The sequence below is a fragment of the Benincasa hispida genome, chromosome 3 (assembly GCF_009727055.1).
Source record: "Benincasa hispida cultivar B227 chromosome 3, ASM972705v1, whole genome shotgun sequence".
NCBI classification, from domain to species: Eukaryota; Viridiplantae; Streptophyta; class Magnoliopsida; order Cucurbitales; family Cucurbitaceae; genus Benincasa; species Benincasa hispida.
Window position 1 is genome coordinate 54,200,488 of NC_052351.1, and position 11,381 is coordinate 54,211,868.

At 25.8% G+C, this 11,381-nt stretch overlaps 1 protein-coding gene across 1 annotated transcript; it reads left to right on the plus strand.

Annotated features, from left to right (window-relative positions):
• Window positions 1–5,978: 5,978 nt before the first annotated feature.
• On the plus strand, window positions 5,979–8,612 carry LOC120072861 (zeatin O-glucosyltransferase-like). Its single transcript, XM_039025387.1, has 2 exons — window positions 5,979–6,871; window positions 7,820–8,612. The coding sequence occupies exons 1-2, from the start codon at window positions 6,062–6,064 to the stop codon at window positions 8,459–8,461; spliced, it is 1,452 nt and encodes a 483-aa protein (XP_038881315.1). The 5' UTR covers window positions 5,979–6,061; the 3' UTR covers window positions 8,462–8,612.
• Window positions 8,613–11,381: the final 2,769 nt, after the last annotated feature.

Here is an 11,381-nt window from a genome sequence, read left to right on the forward strand (position 1 = left end):
ATTCCTAAAAATATTAATAAACAAAAGAGAAATAAAAAGATAATTAAGGAAATAAAAAGATTAAATAATCATGTTCACGATAATATTTTATATGTCAGTACGGGTTTTATTAAACCTAGTATTCAATTTAAAATTTAAACTTATATTTTTGGTTAATGGAAGTTTGTCATTATTCGCTTTCATTGTTCAATATTTATTCTCACCTATTATTGTATTAATTTTTAGAAATAATGATGTCAGTATTCATGCTTAGATGTGGTTAATAAATCTGGAGTTTAGTTGTTGAATGTGTCCTTTATTTCCACGTATTGAAAAAATTTGCGAAATTTTTTTGATTTATTAATAAAAAGAGTATGTCTAATTGTTTTGAGATATCTATAGTCTATAAAATAGCAATTAATGTTGTTATAATATTGCTACTGACATTGATATGAACCAAAAAAATTATATTCTGAGCACCACAAATATATTATATATTTTCTTGTTAAAAAAATAACTATTTAAAGTATTAATTAATTTTTAAGGTACTAATCTTAATTTTATGAGTACGAATTAAAATTAAACCATTGAAAAGGACAAAAAGAATACAAATTTGAAGAAATTTCAAAGTATTTTTAACCTATTTTTATATTTCATGGATTTTTTTAAGCCGTTTTCAAATAATAGAAATGAGTTGAACTTATTTATAAATATAGCAAAAATGTTACTGTCTATTAATAATAGACGGTGATAGACACCGATAAATATCTATTAGTATTTTAATTATTATCTATTAACTAATAAATAGTTGATATTTTACTATATGTAAAAATTTTCTAATATTTTGTCAAATCCATTTTTTTTTAATATTAATATATCGATGTAAATGTTGCCTTTAAATATTCTACAAAATTATTCCAATTTTATTTGCAATTATTAAAATTAGGTAAAATCACAGACAAAAAAGATTAAACATTCTATTCCATCTCTAAACGTGTCCCAGTTTATAATAATAGACCTCGGATTCCATTAGATTCAATAAAGGAACATATTTTTTTAACCTTAAAAAAATAATATAATTTAATCTGTAAACTTTCATTTTACCCTGACTCCAATCAAGATTCAAATTTATTCTTCATTTCGATCTTTTAAAACTCTCAAAAGTTAAAAAGTTTATGTATTTGAATATTTTTGTGAATTTTAATTAAGATTGTTACAATTTTTTAATAAGAGAAAATTTTTTCTTCCCCTATAAAAATAAATCTCCAATTATGCATATATATATATATATATATATGATATTAAATATAGATCAGAAAAAAATATTTATTAAATTATAATACTAACAAACAAATAAAAATTAATAAAAAATAATTTATTTCTTCGAACTTTAGTTATTGTATCAATCAAAACCTTAAACTAGTATTCAATTTAAAATTTAAAATTTTATAATAGTATCAATTTACACCTTTCTATGGATTTTTTTTTTTTTTTTAAAAAAAGTTGTATGAGATTTATATTTTCAACTCAACTCCTAGATTGTCATACTGAATTAATATAAATTAAGGAACATTCAATTTAGATTATGGTTGAAAATCATCCATGCATCAATTCTCACGCGTATTTAGGATTCTGTAGACCTCGGTAATTAACAAAATAACCAATTAATAAAATTAGATGCATCAAAAGAAACTCCTAACTAAGAGTCTAAATTGTTATATATAAAATGATTAAGTTATGCTACAACTCCAGCACTATATTACCTAGACAATAACAATGTAACCCCGGAAGGGGCTATAATCGTGATACACCTTACCCACGATATGAGGAAGATTATACGCAGTATGTTTGGGATCTCTATACCCCTTATTCAGTGAAATTCAATTTTTGAAATTAATTATTTTCTGAAAAGGAATTACAAGTGAATATAGTGCGTTGGGCTTCTTTAATCCCTCTAATAATCCTATCAACTCAATAGATTTTGAAGCACCCGTTTCCAAATATATATATTCTTTAAAATGAAAAATATTAGCAAATAATAAAGTAAAATTATTATATATATAAAAAAAAGTCAAACTAAATCTATTATTATTCGTTTCTTTTTAATAACTTACTAGTACCAATAATTTCTTTTTTCGAAAGAAGTAGTCATCAATATTTTTTTTTTATTATGTTTTAGTTTTTCTTTATATAAATATTATAACAATAAGTACGAAGTATAGAACTTTTGATTTGGAAGAGAGAAAAAAAAATTCTTATAAATAAAAAAATCTAAAAAATATTTACACATCATAACAAAAAGTTTCAAAAGTGTACTGTACTTTTGAAACTTTTTATTGTAAAGTGTAAATATTTTTTAATATTTTTTTTATATTTATAAATGTTCCTTTAAAAAAAAAAGACAATAAGATTCCGTTTAAGTGGCAATCTAAAATAGATATATGAAAATATGAGATTTAGTCAAACAAAATTGTATTTAATATTTTTAGATATGTGTTTGATAGTGGATTTAGAATCTAAATTCAAAATTTAAATAATATTTAAAAATGTGTTTAATCACGTATTTATAAATCATAAGACTAATTAGAGTTACACACTAGTTGAATATAAACTATTATTAATTAATTTACGAACTTGATTTAGGTTAAAAAATTTGTATAATTATTATTTTGTAATATCATATGATATGTAATATATTAAATATTAAATATCTTAATTAATTGAGTTACGTGGCATTAAATACTATTTGTTAACATTTCTCTTAATCTTTTTTATTATTATTCTCCATTTTAAAATTTTTAATTCAAAATCTAACATCGAAAACATTAAAAAAAATGTTGTTTTTAAAATTTGTATTTTTTGAATCATAGAATACAAAAGTAGTTTTCGATAACTGAATTTAAACGATAAATATTCGCCAAACTTATTGAATCTGAAAAGCCTAAAATTGAATGAGTTGTCCTCTAAATAATTCTTTAGTTCTGTTTAGTAACCATTTACTTTTTTGGTTTTAGGCTTTTGAAAATTAAGCCTATAAGCATGCATTTCACCTCTAAACTTCTTCATTTGTTATCTACTTTTTATCAAAATTTTTTTTTTAAAAAAAACCAAGTCAACTTTTTAAAACTAAAAAAATAAATTTTTAAAAATGTGTTTTTGTATTTGGAATTTGATTAACAACTCAAATCTTATACTTAATAAAAATGTAAATTATTATAAGAATTAAAGAAAACATTTTAAAATTTTAAAAACCAAAAACTAAAAACAGTATAATTAACAAAGGAGGGCCTTAATAATTGGGATATACTCCCTTTCACAATCGTATGCAATTGAAACGTGTTTTTAAAATACAGTGAATGATGAATAAATTCATTGATTTTAAAATGAGAGTCAAATTTAAGAATTTAAAAATTAATTTAAACCTTTTTTATATAAAAAATTGTTAAGATTCCAAAAAGACTTGTGTGAGATTGGTTTGGACTGTTTGGCAAATTTGAATGTTTTTTAATTTATAAATCATTTGGATTGATTCAATTTTTTATAACAATTGTTTTTGTCTAACTTTTACTAAATAATTTAAACGAAAACAAAGTTACTTTCAATTCAGAGCATATAAATTCTTAAAATAATTATCTTCAATTTGATATAACATATCAATATAAAATAATTGAATTAATAATACGCTAGCTATTTATCATAACAAATTGGTATTAATTTATTAAAGAACATAATGTACTTTTTCAAGTATAAAATTAACATTTACAAAACACTATTTTACATAATATCACAGGTGGCTTTTATAAAAATATTATTGACATATCAATTATTTTAAAAGGTACAATAAAATTTTTTAATATTAATTGTTGATGGATGAAAATGTCGAACTCTCACTTTTAAAGAAACATCAATGTAATTCTAAAAATATTATAAAAAAAAAATTAAAAAAAATTAAATTAACAATTAAATAAGATATGCTTTTTTCAACGATATATTATTTTTTATATTAGTAACATTTTGTTACCTATATTTTATAGGTTAAAATATTATTTTTGGTTTCGAAATTTGAAGTTTGTTCAATTTTAATTCTTATAGTTTCATTTGTTCAATTTTAATCTCCACACTTTCAATAAATTTGAAATATTTTAGTATGAGTTATTAGTTTATTGTTGATTTTTTTTTAAAAAAATATTTATTATCTATTAGAATTTTTATTATACTATGTTATAAATATATTCCCATATTATATTTTCTTGTTAAAAAATAACTATTAGTATTAATTAATTTTAAGGTACTAATCTTAAAATTTATTGAGTACCAAAATTAAAATTAAACCATTGAAAAGGACAAAAGAAATAAAATTTGAAGAAATTTCAAAGTATTTTAACCTATTTTATATTTCATGGATTTTTTAAGCCTGTTTTCAAATATAGAAAATGAGTTGACTTATTTATAAATATAGCAAAATGTTACTGTCTATTAATAATAGACGGTGATAGACACCGATAAATATCTATTAGTATTTAATATTATCTATAACTAATAAATAGTGATATTTTACTATATGTAAAAATATTTCTAATAATTTTGTCAATCCATTTTTTTTTATATTAAATATCGATGTAAATGTTGCCTTAAATATTCTACAAAATTATTCCATTTTATTTGCATTATTAAAATTAGGTAAAATCACAGACAAAAAAGATTAAACATTCTATCCATCCTCTAAAACGTGTCCCAGTTTATAATAATAGACCTCGGATTCCATAGATTCAATAAAGGAACATATTTTTTTAACTTAAAAAAATTATAATTTAATCTGTAAACTTTCATTTTACCCTGACTCCAATCAAGATCAAATTTATTTCTTCTCGATCTTTAAACCTCAAAAGTTAAAAAGTTATGTATTTGAATATTTTTGTGAATTTTAAATTAAGATGTTACAATTTTTTAATAAGAGAAAATTTTTCTCTCCCCTATAAAAATAATCTCAATTCATGCATAATATATATATATATATATATTAAAATATAGATCAGAAAAAAATATTTATTAAATATAATACTAACAAACAAATAAAAATTAATAAAAAATAATTTATTTCTTCGAACTTTAGTATTGTATCAATCAAAACCTTAAACTAGTATCAATTTAAAATTTAAAATTTATAATAGTATCAATTTACACCTTCTATGGAATTTTTTTTTTTTTTTTTAAAAAAAGATTGTATGAGATTTATAATTGTTCCAACTCAACTCCTAGATTGTCATACTGAATTAATATAATTAAGGAACATTCAATTTAGATTATGGTTGAAAATCATCCATGCATCAATTCTCACGCGTATTTAGGATTCTGTAGACCTCGAATTAACAAAATAAACAATTAATAAAATTAGATGCATCAAAAGAAACTCTAACTAAGAGTCTAAATTGTTATATATAAAATGATAAGTCTCATCGATATTTATCCAAATAAAATGTAACGAAGAGTATAATGTGATACACCTACACGATTTCGAGATTTAGAGTATGTTTGGGTTTAACTTTTCAAGTATTCAATTTTGAAAATAAGTTATTTTGAAAAAAATTATAGTGCTTGGTAATCACTCATAATAGATTTTGAAGCACGTTCAAAATGTATTTTAAAAAGTTTTTATCTTTAAATAAAATAATTTTCATGAAAACACTTATTTCTCTAATCAATCTAAAAAGACCCGTAGATTTTTACAACTACTAGTTCAAAGTTATAATATATACAACCTAATATTTAGAGGTATAAATAGATAATTTTAAAAATAATAACAATAAAAAGGAAATATATATATATATATAGAGAGAGAGAGAGAGAGGTAGGCGCGGCCAACCTTATTGTTATTTAAATATATATTGTGGACCACAAAAAAAACCATGAAAGCTTGATGTGGGGCAGATGGATGTGTATATATAAAATATATAATTTTAAATATAAAAAGCATAGTGCAAGGGATTTTTTTATATAAACTTGTTCTTGGATTCCAAGCTATTATCAAACTGAAACACCGGAAAAAAGAGAAAAACGAAGCCTCCCCATCTTTTTGTTCCTAATGAATAACCAAAACCATATCATCCCTTGCAACGTCGTAAAAAATTACAACTACTTTCGAGTAGTTGTTGTTATGGTTCCTTTACCTGCACAAGGTCATTTGAATCAACTACTCCACCTCTCTCAACTCCTCTCCACCTTCGACATTCCGATCCACTTCGTCGGCACTGCCACCCATAACCGCCAAGCCCAACTACGACGTGTTCACAACGGTCAAACCAACCACCCGATCGAATTTCACGACTTCGACATCCCTCCATTTCCCTGTCCTCCGCCGAATCCAGCTGCAACCCATAAATTTCCCTCCCACCTCATCCCTTCCTTTACGGCCGCTGCCGTCCACCTTCATCGCCCTCTTCTTGCCTTCCTCCAAGCCCTCTCGTCAAAAGTGAAACGACTTGTCGTTATTCATGATTCGCTAATGTCGTCTGCCATACAAGGTGTCGACAGTCTCCCCAACACTGAAACCTATAGCTTCCACACTGTATCGGCCTTTGCCATCGCTCTTCACAGCTTGGAGCGTAAAGGGTTTGTCTACGGTCGCAACGACGGTGAAATGACAACGATTTATGAAGAATATTTTCCAAAGGAATTGAATGTGGTGTCCATGGAAGAGTGTTTTCCAACAGAGTTTTTAGAGCTCATTAGAACGCAGTTTCGTCAGCTGCCAAAAATGGGAGCTGGGAAAATTTATAACACTTGTAAAGTGATTGAAGGACAATTTTTGGATGTGATTAAAAGGGTTGAACCTGAGTTTCGTCATTGGGCTTTGGGTCCTTTCAACCCTGTCAAAATCTCCTCCTCCATGCAGGTATGGTTATAGCTAGTCATGTTTCGAAATGCATTCCCTCCCCTCTCCCCATGATTGCTTTTTACTGGTTAAAATTTTACACTATTTGTCCACATAAACTTACAACTGATATGAATTTATACTATTAATCTCAAAATTTGAAGTTTGATCTCCTATCCTCTCTATATATATATTATACAAAAGTTACCATTTTTATTTTGCTTTTAAGAATTTGGATGCGTGAGGTGATTTTAAGTATATCACTAAAGAGCAAATGTGGGTGTGTATTCATATACAATTAAGCAAAATATTAAGTACGTGATCAAATAATTATTTTAAGAAGTAAAAATGGTTATTTATTATTATTAATGAAAAATACTCAACATCCCTGCATCTTCTTCTTCTTTTTTTTTTTTTTTTTTGTGAAACTAAATTAGTCCAATAAGATTTTGTCACATGACAATTTTATATTTAAAATTTTTACGTTTTTAATGTCTTGGTGTTTGACTGGGTTGAGTTACACAAAATATAAACGGAACTCATCAAGTAATCAGGTAATCTTCCAAATAATTTTTTAGGATTTCACTGTGCACCTATTAAAATTTACTATGCAACAAATACTTTTTTTTAAAAAAAATTGATTCGGTTTTTTTACTGTGAAATAAAAAGGTTGCATGACGATGGTTCTTTCTTTAAAGTTTGATTTTTTTTTCTCTTTAAAAAGGTTTGGAAATTAAAATAAACCTTGAAAATAAGCTTTTTAACCAAGGGAAAAAGGAAAAAAAAGTAAATACTTCGGAAGTTTAGGAAAATAATAACAATTTTTATTTTAATTGCTTAAAAAGTTAAAAATAATTAACCTTTTTCACATAAAAGATCAATGAGACAAGGATAAGTAGAGTTTTGATGGATGATTTGTTTACCAATTGATTTATTGGTTGATATATTCCAAAATGGGGGCAACAACAGTCATGTTCTAGCCATAGCTGCATGGCATGGCTAGATCAACAAGAGCCAAGATCAGTGATCTACGTTTCATTCGGGACAACGACAGCCATGAAAGACCAACAAATAAAAGAAATAGCAATTGGGTTAGCAAGAAGTGATCAAAAATTTATTTGGGTCCTTCGAGATGCCGACAATGGTGACGTATTCAACACAAGCGAGATTCGAAAATCGAAGCTCCCAGAAGGATATGACCACTTAATTGGTGATAGAGGATTAGTAATAAGAGACTGGGCACCGCAAGTAGAGATACTGAGCCATTGGGCGACAGGAGGGTTCATGACGCATTGTGGATGGAACTCGTGCATGGAGAGCATGACGACAGGGGTCCCAGTGGCTGCTTGGCCAATGCACTCCGACCAGCCCAGGAACACCGTGCTCATGACTATGGTATTGCGTGTAGGGGTGGTGTTAGAGGAGTGGCGACAGGAGCTGGTGACAGCACACGCGGTGGAGGAGGTGGTTAGGAAGTTGATGGTGTCGGAGGAAGGGGCGGAGGTAAGGAGGAACGCAGAGAGACTAGGGAATATTGTGCGCCAGTCGGTGGAAGACGACGGTGAGTCTCGTCGGGAATTTGAGGCTTTTGTTGCTCATATTAGCAGGTAGATTTAGTTCAAAATGGATGTGTTTGAGAAAAAAATAATAGAGAGAATAATTAGTGAGAGAATTAAAATTTTCTTTTGCAGTATCAATTTACACTATGCTTTAGAATTACTTCTTCGATAAAAATTATCTTGTGAAACTTATAATTTGTATTAATTAAAATCTTGATTTTTTCATAAAGAAATCAATCTAAATTCATTGTTATTATTGCCGACTCTCATACATGTGCGAGCTTTTTCAGACACAGGTTGTACAAAATAGATTATTAAAGTAGATGTATGCATGATTTATACAGAAAATTTCAACTGGAAATTTAAATTAACTTAAGAAACTTTAGAGTTTAATTTATGCCTACGATATATATTATCTATTTTTTGAAAACAAAATACGTTAAATCAAAATATCATCAATAATCTTGAAAAAAAAATATTCACATTAACAAGTTAATCAACAAGTAAACTTTGTTAATATAGTTCACCTTTGTTGAAAAGAAATGCATAAAAATATGAAAGAAAGTAAATTCATTATTATTACTTGCTCATAAAAAATATAAAATTTAACCCAAAAATGGGACCCCACACCATAGCATTTTTCTATTGAAACAAAACCTTATATCGATTTTAGAGAATCTTCCAACTTTTTCAATACAACTTCAAAGAGATTATTTTTTCCTATATATGTAGGATACTTATCCAAATATTTTCTTATAGTGGATCCCACAATCATACTTTGGTTTATTCTACTAATCATACATTTATTATCCTATCTCTTTATTCTTATCGTCCTAAATCGGATCAATCCACAATTCTTATTCAAGAATCATATACATTAAAATGTAATATATATTATAAGTCAATAGAGTTAGGCTCGTATTAGCAAATAAATATGAAGTTTGTTTATACACTTAAACTAAATGCATCAAATTCAAAATGGATACAACTTTTAAGATTTAATTTAAATTTCTATTTCAATTTGGGTCGAAAGAACTATATTTAAATAGTGGTAAAAGAAAAAGAAAAAAAAAAAACACAAAACGACAATTGCTAATATTTTCCAATTACCCCAATTTCTAAGATGTGCCCAATAACACTAGGAATCTGATTACAACTTAATTGGATAAAAATAATTACAGTTTTACATAATGTATTCATAATTATAATAATGTTTAAACTATCAAAACTAAATAACATGGAATAGCAAGGGATAGAAGTGATTAAAAACCTCAAGATTTTTGAAAGGTCAATACGTAGTCGAGGTATACTTTTGATAAGTGTTGACTTGATGATGCTCCAAATGAACTAAATTCAACTTCAAAATAAAAAAACAACAGAAAGGGAGAAGAGAAGAACTCTTCAAATTGGAATGAGATGCATTTTCAAATGATGAAACAAGTTGTAATTGAAACATATGGCAACATAATTCAACTATTATTCTCTTCATTGCAAAAGTATTGTAATTAAAAGTGTAGGATAGAAGAATCAAGTCTCTGACCTCAACATCGATAGTATGAGCACTATACTAGTTGAGCTATACTCATGTTGGCATTCTCTTCAAATTCTTATCTCCCTAAATTTGATCAATCAACAATTTAGTAATTCTCTAAAATATAAAATCAAGTCAAATAAAAATAGCAATTGGAACATATGCTAGCATAATTCAACTGTGTAAGTTACTTGACAAATTTAAATATAATTTACCAAATGGAAAACTCTAACATATGAAAGTTAAATTCATAAAATGGAACAACATCCAATTTGATTATTTCAATCTAATTGGAAAATTTTAAAAATGAATTGAACCTACCCAATAAATCCATTCAATTTTCAATAAATAGTTCTTTCACAATATATTATAAAATATTCAATAAATAGTTGTCTGAATGTGAGTGTTTCTAAGTATATAGAGTAAACCTATGGGACTCATATTGTGAAAATAGAAAAGAAAAACCATGGGGGAAATGTAGTCTATTCCAACCTCCTACTACAAACAATTATATCAAAATAATGATGAGTTTGCATACATACTTTAAAACTTGATGCAAAAGGATGTCTCAAATAATTTTATCAAATTTTCTTTTTTATATTTTCTCCTTGGAAATAGGTGGAGATTGGATTGAAAAACTTTGGCAAGAAAATGATATTAATCCTTTTAAGACATTAGACCTGAAGTAGTAATAATAATAATAAATAATGAAAGAAAAGAATAAATAAGAAAAAAAGAGATAGAATAATTATAATGAGTAGTATTTTTAGAGATAACAACCAAGTGTATATCAATATTTTCAAAAAAATTGTAAATATAGCAAAGTCTATCAGTGATATACTTTATCGTTGATAATTTTTACAATTAATATGGTCTATCACTAATAGACTTTTACCGACGATATGATTTATTATTGATAAAGTATTTAAGTTTTGTCATATTTATAATTTTTTTATATTATACTATATATATTAAAGTATTATATTTTGAAATTGATTGTTATATTTATAATTCTCCCCAAAATCCATAAATATTAGAATTTCAAGAGTCAAGAAAACTTTCTCGAATCAAAAGGAAAGGAGAGAAAAAGAAAAAGACTAAAAAAATCGACAGAGCCGGCTTTTTGTGGACAAAGTTTAACTATAAATAAATATAAACTAATTATGGAACTAGATGAAGTAATAATAATAATATAAACTAATTATGGAACTAGATGTAGTAATAATAATAATAATAATAATAATAANATAATAATAATAATAATAATAATAATACAACTAGTCATGGTTTCCTAAATAAAAAATAAAAAATAAAAAATAAAAAATAAAAAACAAAAAATAAAAATAAAAACTAATCATAGAAATCTAGAACCATACAAAAATAATAAAAAAAAGGTTTAATTACACCCTTGGACATTAAGTTTGTTAATCATTTCATAATA